Raw genomic sequence first — 16,118 nt, forward strand, 5'->3', positions numbered from 1 at the left:
GGCCTCCTGTGCAGTGTGACTCAGAGCGTCAGCTCCCAGAGTTGGGCACTGGAACATCACCATTTTCCAGAGAAGGAAACTGAGGCACAGAGTGGTCATTGGATAATAAGTAGTAGAGCCAGGATTCAAACCCCGTGCAGACAGGCTCCAGATCTGGACTCTCGAAGGCTGTGCTCCAGTCACAGCTGAAGAGTCCTCCATTAAAAGACACCCCGGGTGTTTCTTCTTTTTTTTTTTTTTTATAGATTTTATTTTTATTTATATTCATGAGAGACACCCAGAGAGAGGCAGAGACACAGGCTCCCCATAAGGAGCCTGATGTGGGACTTGATCCCAAGACCCTGGGATCATGACCTGAGCCGAAGGCAGGCGCTCAACCACTGAGCCACCCAGGTGTCCCACGGTGTTTCTTGTGCCAGACTGCTGCTTATTCTAAAAGCCTCCAGGCTGAGAGTTTGCCCAGTAATGCACTGAAAACACCCTCCACACAGGGAGGAAATGGAGAGGAGAGCAGGGTATCTATCTTTGAAGTCAAAATAAATCCAGGAACCAAAATGTAATAATGGTTCATAAAATTTGCTTCAACTTGGTATTTCCTTTTCACTCTGATTTATGGAAGTCTGTGTGTGGAGGAAAAGGTAAAGGGATTTTGAAACACAACTGTCAGAAGAAGGAAGATATGTTTTCTGTGTCTGTTGAGATAGGATAAGACAAAGATAAAATATGAGGTGATACCAGCAGCTGGAAACCAACTAGTAGAAGATCTCCCCCTAAAGGTGAGGGAGAGGTCAAATCGGTGCAGATTACGGGGACCCTGTGCTTTACTTTTGAAATCTGTGCCTTCCACATATTGCCACCTATTCTGCTACGTTCCACCTCCTTCCACCGCCAGTGCTCTCAGGCCTGTCTTTTCTGGGAAATTAAAAAGCGACCGGTGTAAAGTTCATTAGCACATCTGTAATTCTGATTATCGGCTAATATCTTGGTGTCTCCCATGTGCCTGCCCTGTGTTCCTACATTAGCAGTGGTCTCACTGAACCCTCACAACAACCCAGGGAGGCAAGTCCTATGATGAGCTTTATTTTAAATAAATAAAGTCAGAAAACTAAGGCATTAGGAAGTTAAGTGACTTTTTACCCAATTACATGGGTAGTGAGGGAGACCGTACTCCACCACCAGGGACTGGTGGTTACCCCCATCCAGTGTGGCTGGGGCTCACCTAAAGACAGAACCGGAAGAGAATATAGACATCACCTAATGATAAGAGTCCTTTTTTTTTTTTTTTTTCATTCAACAGTAGAGAGAACTGAGGCACAAACAACTGGATCGAGCTCTCTCCTCTGAGGACAGAGAGCCCATGACTTCTTCACCATGGCCTTTATCTCTGAGCTGTCACATCTCAGGCCCAGAGCTGGACTGAAGCCTTTCCCCGACCAGTCCCATCACTCCCCAGCCTGGCCCATCCGCAGGCTGATTTCTCAGTCACCTCTGGGTTTTGCTAGGTTTTCAAGTGCAAAACAACGAAGAAGCTATCCCTTTCCAAGGACCTACTAAACACCAGGCTCAGTCAACCCTCACATGGCCCCTATGCAGCAAGTACTATTATCTCCATTTAGAAATGCACCTTAGCCCAGAGCATTTTAATTATTTGCCCAAGTCACACAACTAGTAAGTAGCAAGCTCCTGGTTATTAGCAGGCTGGTAGGCATGGTGTGTACTTCCCCAGCTCCATGCTTGCCATCCTGTCCTGCAACCCGAGGTCAGACATGATTCAAAGGCAGGACTAAACGTAAAGCTAGCAGTCCGTAGAGCTAGTTTTCACCATCTACCACATGCCTGGACCAACAGTCCATCTAGGAACCTAAATTCCTCTATTGACCTAAAAGTTCATGCAATCAATTCCCCACTGAAAGAAGGGGCTCAGGCTCCTCCCCAGCCCCAGCCCCAACATGTCCCCACACATTAAGGTCTAGCAGTGCCCAAATCTCTCGGGGTTAAGCTGTGATGCATGAGTTTGCCTATGAAGACCTGAGAGCATCATAATTCAAGAAAGGCAGAGGGCAAGCTGTGCGAGATTCCTGAGATAATTGAAATTGACCCATAACTCACCAGCCGCCATGGGAAATTCTATCACTTTGCACACTTTGCTTCCATAGCTAAAAATCAAATCAGGGGAACATGATCAGACTCCTAATTTGAAACCTCAGACATGCAATGTCATCTTTAATGACTCCCGGCAAAAGATGCTCATTACAGATCTCAGCCTACCTAAATTAAAACATGAAGCCTAAAAATTAAGCAGAAAATTCTCAATTTCCCAGGTCTGTAAGGCCACAGAGAAATCACACAAGGGGGAATACACATACTCCTCGGGGTTTTGTTAGCCTGCAAGTATCTGAACAGGAATTATATGAAAGAAAAGAGCTAGAAGGGAAAAATAAATAAGCAAACCCATTGGCTCCTAACTCTCAGGTCAGGGCTGTCTGGGTGAACAGCAATTTTTCATGACCAATTGGAACTAGCATGTCAAGGAACATTATCTCTTTGCTGATGGCCAATTTCATCTGTTCTATGATGTAGAGCTCAGCTTCCTCCAATACAGCGGGATGCTGGCTTCAAGTCTTCTCTCACTGTTAAGTGGACTGAAATATGGTGCAATCAGTCAGCGTGGTGTTCAGGTGTGTAAGCTGCTTTTAAAATGGGAGGCTAAAAATTCATCTCTCATCATTGGCTCTACAACTCATTCAGTGTGGACTTTCTAGAAGGTCAGGTAACCACAAGTCAATCTGCAAAGACTGTTTTTAAATTGCTTCCCTCCACTGCCCATCCACCCTTCCGTTTGTGCCACCGTGTGAATGGCTGCCACTGCCCAGAATAATCTGCATGGCCAGCTTTCACAGTTACTCCTGACTCAGTTTTTCCCAGACCTACATTCAGGAACAGAAAGCAATTCCCTATCTGCCTCAAGGCCTCAATAGATGGCCCAGAAATATTAAGGTAAAGCTAGAGGTAAGTAGAAACTAGAAATTAAAAACTTTATTTTCCCTCAATGTGCATTTTATAGATAAAAGTTAGAGTGGGGACCAGGGCCACTGTAAGGTTAGGCTACCAGCCCCTGAACACCACATGGTAAACTTCCTCTGATGGGCAGAGGAATATCCATAAATGGTGTAAAAAAGAAGCTATAATTTTTATTGGGTTTTTTTTTCAATTCAAAACTACTTCTTCTGAGCCTTAAATTGTTCACTATAGCACAGAGTTGACCTCCTTTCCTAAATTCAACTACTAAATGTGGAATGGTCATTGTGTGTAAAGAACAAAAACCAAGGCATTTCTAAGTACAACTGGCAATCTAGAAAACCCTTCACCAAACTGAAAAATACTAAGGGGAAAATCTAGACCCATGTATATGCTTAAAATTTAAAAAGCCAGGATAAGGGACGCCTGGGTGACTCAGCAATTCAGCGCCTGCCTTTGGCCAAGCGCGTGATCCTGGAGTCCCGGGATCAAGCCCCACATCGGGCTCCCTGCATGGACCCTACTTCTCCCTCTGCCTGTGTCTCTGCCTCTCTCTCTTTGTGTCTCTCATGAATAAATAAATAAAGTCTTTTTTTTTAATTAAAAATTAAATTAAAAGCCAGGATAAAAGTCCAGGTCACTCCCAGGAAAGATCATGTTTGTTATTCCATCACAAGCTCTTGTAAACACTTCTGCCTAAGACCACATCACTCTCAGGGCTCACCCCAGAGCTTCCACCTCACAGCAACTTTTATTACTCTCTCACCCACATCTGTCTTAAAACTTTGGGAGGGATGGTGGAGTGTTTCGACAACCTGGAGTCTACACGATTTGAGGTTAGTTCTAATGGAAAATGACAAAGGTCTTGGCAAATATGCTCTCTCTGCCTTTATTGTAGAGAGACAACAGAGGGTATTGGACAAAAAGTAGTTAATTAAAATAATAAAGGACAAGAAGACAACTACTCTGAATGTGAAATACAGTCAACAGTCTAAACTGCCTCTTGTGACAATCAATGGGTTGAGATCTATGGACAAGGAGCCTGGAGCTAGCATGCCTGCCCAGGAGTCATGGTTTTCATTACACCAACCAACCCTGGAGAAGCCCTTTAGGAGAATATGCTTCCCAAGAAATGCATTAGGGCAAACATTCACAAAGAGACAGAGAAACCATGCTAAGCGCACACCAGTCACTGGTAACGTGACCCTAAATCATGCTGGGTCCCGACCCATTTGTTCAGTGAATTAATTTTATCAGTAGGTCAAAAGTTAACAGAGCCTCCCAAACAGGCTCACCTTTTAACCAAGAACCACTCTGTGTCCCCGTGGCTTGAGAGAACCCCTTTGGTAGCATTCTCCGACCCTGCCAATAAAACTGGGCAACCTTTGATATTTGATGAAGTAATTAAGGACAAATCAAAGCAATTATTTAACATTACTTGCAATAACCATAGGAAATCTCTAATCCTAAGAAGCAAACTGAACCAATAATAAAATGCATTTACAGAGGCTTAAAAAAACTCAGCATCTACAATCATTTACTATGGTGAATGAGCCAGACAAGCAACTCTGAGCAGGGCCAAAGCTAGGGTGGGGGAAATGGAGATGCCTAAAAAGTGCTGACCCTATGATGGTGCAGGTCCCCAGTCTCAGCTTCCTACATTAAATTTGAAATCACAAAGCAAGCCCTGTCACTTGTTACATACAGGAAGTGATAAGAAACACACAACAGTAGGCAAGCCCATCTGGAGGGCAACAATCAGAAACAGCAGGGGGGCTGAGGGATCTTTCAGGACAAAAGCTTCAGGCTGACCCTACCTTTCTGGGGCAAAATCAAGAAGAGTAAGAAAACTCAGAAAATGCATCTGTCTATCCATGTGCACCAAGCAGAGGAATAACACAAGGATAAAAGCTAACATTTGTGGCAAATTTAACTCCAATTAAAAAAAATTTTTTTAAAAAGCTAACATTTGTAAATATCTACCATGTGCCAAATGCCTTAAATGCATTAGCTTATCTGATATTCAAAACAACTCTTGACTATGGGTATTATCACCCTCACTATTATTATTGTCATTTAAGAGAGAAGAAAGCTGAAACTTAGAGAAATTTAGTAAATTGTCCCAGGTCTGAGAGCCAGTAAATGCCAACTGTGACCTATGCTATTATCCTAATTCTATTGTTTTTAATTGACAGTTTCACATACACAGAGTCATTTTCACAAAAAACAGGGAGCAATAAAATAATATATTGTAGCATGTCCCAAGTTAGTAAGAAACCACTTAAACATAACCCTTTGTGCATCTGTACATAGCCTGGAGAGAATTTTCTTATCTCACATATCTTCATAGCCTGACAGTATTTTTGAGCAGCTCAGAAAGCAGAGATTGTCATCCTATTAGATGAAGGAACCCAAATGCCAAATGCACCTTGAGTGGGGAACAGAGAAAGGACAGCGGTCCAAACTCTTTGAAGTCTGCCAAGCCACGGCTCTTCCCACTGGACATCCCCAGACGGCTTTCATAAACCAAATTACTGACCTCCACATGCCTGTGAAACTGAACATGGTGCTCACACAGCGAGGGAGGGGTGGCGGCGTGAGTCCATCCAGGCGCATGAGCAGAGCTGGGACACCAAAGAGCACCAAGTACTTCAGGTAGAAAAAGAGCACGTGGGCCAATGCCAGTCCTCCTGAAAGACAGAGGGAGCCATCAGACACAGAGATAAGCAATGGAGCAATCTCCTGGGAAAGATGTAACATATCTGAAAATATACCACCTGCTCCCACTTTTCCACCCTTCCTGTTTCTTCCCCTTACCTCACACATTACAAAAAGTTTCCCTCATTGGTTTTGAGCAATAAGAATTTTGGATTAGCAAATATTGACATCTCCTTCATTATTGTGATAGACAACAGGACATCTTAGCAGGCATGCTTTTACAGATACCACACCTAAAAGTGTTTTTACATATATATTCATACATTTAAATTAGGTCTATATAAAATGGATTTAGAAAATATTAGAAAGGGAAAATCCTCCCCCAAATCCTTCTAAAACTTCATGAGTTCACACACACTTTTAGGGTGTTCACACCCCATTTTAGGCTGGCTAAAATCAAAAAGTCAGACCAACAAGGGTTAATGAAAATGTGGAGAAATTGGAACTGTCATACACAGCTGGCAAGAATGTGAAATGCTGCACTCACTTTGGAAAACAGCTTGACATTTCCTGAAATGACTAAACAAAGTTACCATAGAACCCAGCATTTCTACTTTTGGCATATACTCAAGAGAAATGAGAACAGATACCCACACAGAAACTTATACCCAAATTTTGTAGTGGCATTATCAACAACAGCCAAAAGATGGAGACAACCCAAATATCTATCAATAGATGAATAAACAAAATGTGGCATTTCTATACAGTGGAATATTATGCTGCCATGAAAAGGAATGAAATACTGACCTGCTACAATGTGGATGAATCTTGAAACATCATGCTAAGTGAAGTACACCAATCATGAAAGACCACATATTATATTCCATTCATATGAAAATCCAGAATAAGGTAACAAAGACAGAAATAGAAAATTGACTAGAGGGTTCCTAGCACTAGAGAAGTAGAGGGTGAGATTATGACAGAGATGGTAACTAAAGCGTAGGGCGATGAAAATACTATAAAACTGGCAGTGGTAATAGTTGAAAGTATCTGTGAATATACTAAAAGCCATTGAATTGTATACTTCAAGTGGGTGAATTCTATGGGAGGTGAACTATATATCACAACAAAGCTGTTAATAAAAACAAAAAACAAACTAAAAACTTCATGAGGGCCCCAAGCTACAATGGCCTCTTGGCCTGAACTGTGCCTTTCCAGGATAAGAACAGAAGATGTGGACACTAGGCAAGATGTGAGGTCTGAGACAGGCCTCTGACTGTCCCCACTGAGAATGCCCTGCTTCTGCAGCTAGGGATCAGGGTGCTCTACCAACTACCTTCTCTCCTTGGGCTTCCTGGCTGGTCACTTTGACCCCTGCACCCTGTGCCCAATGGGGCACCAGAGACCTGGGCCAGATATTGGCCCATTCAACACTGGCTTCAGCAGGCAGGTGAGGAGGTGTGGTGAGTTTGCCAGAGCAGTATTCACAAGGAGAAGTCGAGGACAAAGTATGTGTGAAAGCCCTTGAGAAGATGACCAGTAACCACATGCTGTCCAACCTCAAGGGCCTTTCCCAGTCTGTTGGAAATACTGCAGGACAGGTTGGAGCAGCTGAGCAGGTGATCTATGGGATGTTCAAAAGGAAATAACTAAGCCTTAAGAAGTACTAGGGGAAAATAGTAATGTCTGGCCCTTGCCATATTATACAAGGATCTTGGAAAGGACATCACTACAATGGAGAGTGTAGCTGTAAATAGTAACTCTGCGCCAGAAGAAACACAGAGCCATTTTCTGAATATATAGTTTTGGTAAAGGCAAATGGTGGTTCAAATTTGAAAGCCGCATGTCCTACAAGGAAAATAACCCAGGAATCGCTGGGTCTCAATCCCAATCAGGAGGGGTCAAACTGATTCCTCAGACTTATGGAAATTAGATTACAATCACATGTATTGAAACAGCTAGGTATAAAATTGTAGCATTCTTAGATGACAGCAGTCAATAAAAAAAGCTGATGTGTGTGTATGTGTGTGTATAAGAATATATATACATGAATATATAAGAGTATATATGTATATAAGTGTATGTATGTATATACACATTCATCAAGAAGTGGGATATACATGCTAGCAATACCATCTAAAAAGTATTTCGGGGCATATAATCACACTGACTGGTGAAGAAATCCATCCCACTGGCCAAGATGGCAATGGGGGTGGGACAGGACTCCCACTGTTTCAAAGTGAACCACCAGACTTTGGTCAGAAAAATCCCAGAGTTAGTAGAAGCAGGACATAAGTAAGGATGCCTGATTAAAGGGCACAAAGCTTCCAGGGCTAAAAATGACCAGCCTGAAGAGTGAAGGCATCAGAGAACCCAGGGAAAATCATTCAAGGTTAAGGCTACCTGGAGCTCTTTTACATATGAAGCATCAGAGACTTCCTTTCCCTGTTAACAGGATGCAAAATCAGGGAGAATGAGCTGCTTCCTTCTCAAACACTGCCTTTAATGTGACACTATTTTTATACAGTTATCACAGAGGAGGCATATAAATTAAAATCCATAAGACTTTTAAACTGGTCTATTTCACTTAAATATTCTAGAATTTCAATTCTAGTATTCTATCATCTATATTATATATCAGGAAATAGCATTAACACCTCTATTACACATTACCTTACAGGTGTTTTTGTCCTTGTGTGTATCTTCTACCAGATTACAGGATGCTCAAAGCCCATGCTGACATGGTTGAACATCAGGACTTTCAACAGTAGGTGCCCAATAAAGAAGAGTGAATGTTGCTAATTGTGGGAAGTTCTTCCCAGGGATAAACACGAGGGTCTGAATTGTATTAGATCCTATTAAATTGTTAGATCTGCTACAGACTTGAACAACTTAGCATCTGCCTAATTAAAAGTCTTCATGAACCCAGGATAGATCAGAATTTGCCAAAGATTGGGGAGAGTTTGCCAAGGATTTGCCAGAGTTTGCCAAGGACTGGGGAGAGTTGCTACAGGATGGAAAGAGGCCCCTTGACTCTATTGGCCAGCTGCAGAACTACCATCTTTGTATAGTTGAGCTCTGCCCTTAAGATTCCCATAGTCAGTATAAGACACTGATACCAGTTTCACTGTTTCCAGAAGCATGTTGTCTCTGCACTGTTACCTGTCCCCACCAGCTTGTGTGCCCTGACTCGCTGCTACACTCCCATCTCCAGCCTAGGCTGGGCTCTTGCTTCTGTCCATGGCTTAACTTCATCTCAGAACTTTTTCTGCTCCAAGGAAAAGGACTCCAGCCACTTTTACCTCGTCTATACCTAACCTACTCTCGATTTTGCTTAAATGCTCTGTGACTAAGTTGGTTCAGATTCAGGAAGCCTAGACATTTTATAAAAGTTTCTTCTCAGAGCACCCGGGTGGTGCTGTTGGTTAAGCATCTGATTCTTGGTTTCAGCCCAGGTCACTATCTCAGGGTCATGAGACTGAGCCCCATATAGGGCTCCAGGCTCAGAGGGGAGTTTGCTTCAGATTTTCTCTCTCCCTCACTGCTGTGCCCATGTGTTCCTCTCTCTCTCTCTCTCTCTCTCTCTCTCTAATAAATAACTAAATCTTTATGAAAAGTTTCTTCTTTTGGGGCACCTGGGTGGCTCAGCCAATTAAACATCTGCCTTCAGCTCAGGTCATGATCCCAGGATTCTGGGTTCCAACCTCACATCAGGCTTCCTGCTCATCAGGGAGCCTGCTTCTCTCTCTCCCTCTGTTCTTCTCTGCCCTTGCTCATGTTCTTGCAAATAAATAAAATATTTTTTTAAAATTTCTTCTCATAAAGTTCTTTATAAGAATGTTTCATGCCTATAGTTAACAATAGTACTGTACATTTAAAAACTTTAATAGATCTCATAATAAGTCTTCTACCCATAGTTGTTATTTTAAAGAACCTTTCCTATATAAGATCTAGAATAAGAAACAGAGATATAAAAATTAATCACGAAAAATTGAACAGACCAATAACCAGCAAAGAAATTGATTCAGTGATTTAAAAACTCCCAACAAATAAAAGCCCAGGACTAGACAGCTTCACAGGCAAATTCCACCAAACATTTAAAGAAGATTTTATACCTTTTTTTTCAAACTATTCCGCAAAAATAGAAAAAAACTTTCAAATGCATTCAATTAGACAAGCATGACCCTGATACCAAAACCAGATAAAGACACCACAAAAAAAAAAAAAAAAAGAACTACAGGCCAATATCTCCAATGAACAAATATGTAAAAATCCTCAACAAAATACTAGCAAACCAAATCCAACAGTATATTTAAAAAATCATTCACCATGATCAAGTGGGATTTACTGCTAGGTTGCAAAAATGGTTCAATATTTGCAAATCAATAGGATATATCACATCAATAAGAGAAAGGATAAGAACCATATGATGATTTCAATAGATGAAGAAAAAGCATTTGACAAAATATAACATCTATTCATGATAAAAATCATCAACAAAGTAGGTTTAGAAGGAATATACTTCATTATAATAAAGGTCATTTATGAAAAACCCACAGTTAACATCATCTTTAATGGGGAAAAACTAAGAGCTTTACCACTAAGGTCAAGAACAAGACAAAGATGTCCACTCTCGCTGCTTCTATTCAACACAGTACTGGAAGTCCTTGTTGCAGCAACCAAATGACAAAAGAAAAGGCATCTAAATCAGCATGGAAGAAGTCAAACTTTCACTATTTGCAGATGACATGATACACTATATAGAAACTGAAAGATTCCACCGAAAAACAAAACTAATAAACAAATTCAGTAAAGTCCCAGAATAAAAAAAAAATCCACATATGGGAATCTATGGAATCTGCCACATTTCTATACACCAATATAAGGCATCACAAAGAGAATTAAGAAAACAATTCCATTTATAATCACGCCAAAAACAATAAGATACCTAGGAATAAATTTAACCAAAGAGGTGAAGACCTGTACTCTGAAAACTAGAAAACACTGATGAAAGACATTGAAGTTGACACAAAGAAATGGAAAGACATTCCATGTTCATGGGTCAGAAGAACAAATATTGTTAAAATGTCTATACTCTCCAAAGCAATGTACAGATTTATTGCAATCACTATCAAAATACCAACAAGCATTTTTCACAGAGCTAGAACCAACGATCCTAAAATTTATGTGGAAACACAAAGGATCCCAAATAGCCAAAGCAATCTTAAAAAAGAAAAGCAAAGCTGGAAGCATCACAATTCTTGACTTCAAGTTATATTATAAAGCTGTAGCAATAAACAGTATAGTACTGGTACAAACATAGACACATTGGTCAGTGGAACAGAATAGAAAATCCAGAAGTGAACCCACAATTAATATGGTCAATTAATCTTCAACAAAGCAAAAATGGAAAAAAATGTCTCTTCAACAAATGTGCTGGGAAAATTGGACTTTGTTACACCATACACAAAATAAGTTCAAAATGAGAGTGCCTGGGGCACCCAGGTGGCTCAGCAGTTGAGATCTGCCTTTGGCTCAGGTCATCATCCCAGGGTCCTGGGATGGAGCCCCACATTGGGCTCCCTGTGAGGAGCCTGCTTCTCCCTCTGCCTATGTCGCTGCCCCTCTCTGTGTCTCATGAATAGACAAAATCTTAAAAAACAAAATGAGGATGCCTGAGTGGCTCAACAAGTCAGTTAAGCATCTGACTGTTGATGTCAGCTCAGGTCTTGACCTCAGTGTCATGAGTTCAAGCCCCACAGTGGGCTCCACACTGGGCATGAAGCCGAATGAATGCATGAATGCTCAAAATGGATTAAACACCTAAATGTGAGACATGAAACCATAGAAATCCTAGAACACAGGCAGTAACTTCTTTGACATTGCCCATAGCAACTTCTTTCTAGATAGGTCCCCTGAGGAAACCATTGGCACTATACCAAAATAAAATGTCTCTGCACAACAAAGTAAACAATCAACAAAATAAAAGGCAAACTACTGAATGGGAGAAAATATTTGTAAGTGACATAACCAATAAAAGGGTAGTACACAAAATATATAAAGAACTTCTAAAACTCAACACCCATAAAACAAATAATCCAATTAAAAAATAGGCAAAAGAGGGGATCCCTAGGTGGCTCAGCGGTTTGGCGCCTGCCTTTGGCCCAGGGCGCGATCCTGGAGTCCTAGGATCGGGCTCCTGGCATGGAGCCTGATTCTCCCTCCTCCTGTGTCTCTGCCTCTCTCTCTCTCTCTCTCTCTCTCTCTCCCTCTCTCTCTCTAAGTCTATCATGAATAAATAAATAAATCTTAAAAAAAATAGGCAGAAGACAACATAGACATTTCTCCAAAGAAGACACCCAGGTGGCCAACAGATACATGAGAAGAAGCTCATCATCACTGTCAGAGAAATGCAAATCAAAACTACCATGAGCTATCACCTCACACCTGTCAAAAGGTTAAAATCAACAAAATAAAAAACAACAAGTGTTGACCAGGATGTGGAGAAAAGGGAGCCATCCTTCTATGTTGGTAGGAATGCAAACTAGAGCAGCCACTCTTGAAAACAGTATGCAAGTCCTTCAAAAGGTTAAAACTTATGAGCCAGCAATTGTACTACTAGGTATTTACCTAGAGAATACAAAAATACTCATTCAGAGGGACATATGCACCCCTATGTTTATAGCAGTAATATCTACAGTAACTGTAGAAGCAGCCCAAGTGTCCACTGAGTGATGGATATAGATGTGGTGTATATATACATACACACACAATGGAATATTACTCAGCCATAAAAAGAATGAATCTTGCCATCTGCAAAGACATTGATGGAGCTAGAGAATATAATGCTAAGTAAATAATCAAGCAGTCAGAGAAAGACATATACTACATGATTTCACTCATATGTGGAATTTGAGAAACAAAACAAATGAGCAAAGGGAAAAGAGAGAAACCAAGAAACAGACTCTTAACTTAGAGAACAAACTGATGGTTACCAGAAGGGAGGTGGGTGAGGGGTATGAGGACTAGGTGATGGGGACTAAGTGCATTTAGTCCCCTATGATGAGCACCTGTGATGAGCACCAGATGATATATGGAAGTGCTGAATTACTAAACTGTACACCTGAAACTAATACAACATTTTGTGTTAACTACCTGGAATTAAAATTAAAACTTAAAAAAAAGATTAATCAAGAAGAACAGAGAGTAGGAACCACAACACAAGATAGAAGCGGTGCCATGACAGACTTGGAGATTTTCCCTGCAGCTAAGGGTACAGCTCACGTGCTGAGAAGGTTAACACCAGTGGTCAGAGTTACCATGATGGTCAGTTTCCTGCAGAGACACTGAAGAAAAAGTGGCTATTGCTTTACAGCAGTTATGTAAGTAAGATTCTGTGTCAGGGGGAGGACATGGATCAGGACCAGAAAACGAAGTGAGTAAATTGACAGGGGAAGCGAGTGAAAGAATGAGCAGAACCAAAGAATTGCTGCCAGGAGCTCCAGAAGGACAAGCACTTGAGTCAAGAAGGGAAGGATAGAATCCTGGTGAGAGGGGCCAGCAACAGCTCCTGGAAAGCTTGTCCAGCCTGAAGAGGCCGAGGTCAAAAGAAGTCAATCATTTCTAGTCATTGAGTTCTAGGAATAAATGACTACAGCAAATGCTCCAGTTTCAACCTAAATCTAAGGATTTTGAGGTTGAACCTACGGCTATACCAGGTAGAAGCCAGGGTACCCACCTGTGGACTCTGCAGGAAAAATGACATGCTAAAGGAGAAACTAGTTGGAACCCAGTAGGTCATTCACACTCATCCAGAGCACCATCCCAAGTTGAATCTCCAACTGAGATTGAGGCGCATACCTGTCCGTTACTTATCTGGGTGGTTTGTATCACAAGACTCTCTACTGATACTAGAGTAATTACAGGCTCTAAACAACCGGTTGTATGTGCTGATAACAAGGCCACCCATAGCCAGCAGTTGATCCTTCAGGACTCAAAAATGAGGGTGGTCCCAGGGATCCAGGCTGCCTCTGCCCATAAACAGTTCCCAGTGAAGGTTTAAAGGCTGTTTCTAAGAAGTACAGAGTATCCAGTGCAAGGACACCAAACCAAAGAGTGAAGGGTAGACAAAAAGGAGACAAAGGGGCAATGAGCTGGAGAGGCTAGAGAAGCAATAATTCCAGGGTCCAGATTCCCTGAACTGGAGATGAGCAAAGGGGGTGGAGAGCACACAAAGCAAGAACAGACGCAGTCGGTTCAAGAGTGATCTCGGGGATATAAGATTCTGGCTGCCTGACTTCTTTCTGAGTGATGGCACAGGAGAGGACAAAGAGGCCAGGCTGCAGTCCTCAGGTGGGTCTCCATTTCAGGAGAGGGAGCAGCCAAACAGCCAAACAAGGGGATGTCAACTGGTCCCCTCTGATGCAAGGTGTCAGAACTTCACCCTTTCTGCACAATTCACGATCATGAGGCTGGGGATCTACAACACCCTTCATACGTGCTTCTCAAATAGTTCTAGCTCAGCTCCCATGGATCTTCTTAACCACCACTGAAAACAACAGTCACAAGCATAGTACAAGTATAAAACACGTGAGAGCAAAAATCACCAAACTCGGGATAGTGGTTCCTATTGAGGGGGAGTGTGGGAAATATAAATGGGATGGGTAACCGAGGAGGATTCAACGATGTCAGTAATTTTATTTTTTTAAACTAAGTGATATTGGGCACCTGGGTGGCTCAGTCAGTTAAGCATCTGCCTTTAGCTCAGGTCATGATCCCAGGGTCCTGGGAGGAGCCCCGCCCTCAGGCTCTCTGCTCAGAGGGGGTCTGCTTCCCCCTCTCCCTCTGCCCCTCTCCCCGCTCATGTTCTCAGTGATGTGATCTCTCTCTCTTAAATAAGTAAATTAAATCTTTAAAAAAAAATAAACTAAGTGATGGATAACCACATGTTCACTATATTCTCTTCTAACTTTCAAAACATCCTGTGTGTGTGTAAAATACAGTCTCAACTGCCAGGGCAAGTTCACGAACAAACTAGCTTCTGAGAGTTCACTAGGGCATAGTAACAGCAGTTACCGACCACTAAGCACCTACTATGTCCATACGCTAGCAGTTTGTGACATCCGTCCTCATTCTCAGAACATACTTTTCTGTGGATATTCTTACCACCCACATTGCACAGATAGGACCCTGGGCACACAAAGGGGACAGAACTTACCTAAGAGCACACATTAATAAGTAGCAGAGTCAAGACCTGAATTTGGGTCTGCTGCCTCAATGCACTGTATTTATTAGATTTGCATTCTCTCAGAGCAGACTCGATGGAAAAGAGTTTATGTGAGGCAGACCAGATGGCAAGACAACGAGGGGGCTGTTAGAGGCAGTCGAAGGAGATATTCCCAGCAGGAAAAAACTGCAAAGAAGAGCTCTGAAGATCCTCAGGAAAGCCAGCCTCAGGGAGCACACTGAAAAGCAAAGATGTCCAAGAAACAAATACACAGGGCAGTCCAACTCCAGATTCACAGATTTGAAAATTCTGACCCTCTTAGCATCAAAACGAGTAGTTATTAACTCAGAAACCCGAAGAAGAGTTTACCTCCCCAAATGCTTAATCTTTGAACATATTGGAAAACCTAGTTTGGAAAGCTCTCTTCTTATTAGGTTTAAATCTAGTTTAAAGTCTTCAAAAAAAAAAGATATGTTTCTGGAGAGGGGAACAGAATATTAAATTCTATTTGCCCATCCTCTTCAATTATGAATTGTTAAATCTCAGGAGGAAAAGCTGTAAGTCACAATAAATCACACTTAAGATCAAAATAATTGTCCAGCAAAAATACTGAATACTTCACAAAACAAAGTAAATCAAGGTGTTCCAGGAGCATTTTCATATGGCAAAATAAATTTTAAATCTCTTTTTTAAAAACTGACTATAGCAAAATAAAATTTTTTTAAAAACTGACTGTAAAAAAATTTTTTTTAATTAAAAAAAAATTTAAAAACTGACTATAGCAGCATAACAGAACAGACCCTTCTCCATTCCCAAACTGTGAGTGAAGAAAACCCCATACAACGGGATCTGCACAGGGCCAAATGACCTGAAAATTCTATAAAACAAATTTTCTGGTAAAGACCAGATGTAGATTGATGCTTCACTATGACTCACTTTGCCCAGCAGAAGTGCTCTGTAAAATCTACATGCAAAAAGAACTAGAAATTAACTACTAATTATTCTACTGCAAATCCTTCAAGGAGCAAAGAATCCCTCTAGAAAGCAAATAATTGCCTCCCTCAAGTATTCAACAAATTCCAATTTCCATACACCAACTTAGCTTAAAAGAAAGAGACACCTATTTTATGGCATCTAAGAAGGTACCTGTACGCTAAGTTACCTGGGCATAACAATGGGCCAGGCAGGGATTGGCAAAGATCACCGTGTTCTGAGG

The 16,118-nt window shown here is 41.5% G+C and overlaps 1 protein-coding gene across 1 annotated transcript in view; it reads right to left on the reverse strand.

Annotated features, from left to right (window-relative positions):
• Positions 1 to 16,118, reverse strand: part of HHAT (hedgehog acyltransferase) — a 308,816-nt gene that overhangs the window by 177,160 nt on the left and 115,538 nt on the right. The window contains exon 8 of the mRNA XM_041771025.1: positions 5,558 to 5,708. Within this exon, the coding sequence (XP_041626959.1) occupies positions 5,558 to 5,708 (151 nt within the window). The remainder of the gene's footprint in view (positions 1 to 5,557; positions 5,709 to 16,118) is intronic.

The sequence above is a fragment of the Vulpes lagopus genome, chromosome 1 (genome assembly GCF_018345385.1).
Source record: "Vulpes lagopus strain Blue_001 chromosome 1, ASM1834538v1, whole genome shotgun sequence".
NCBI lineage: Eukaryota > Metazoa > Chordata > Mammalia > Carnivora > Canidae > Vulpes > Vulpes lagopus.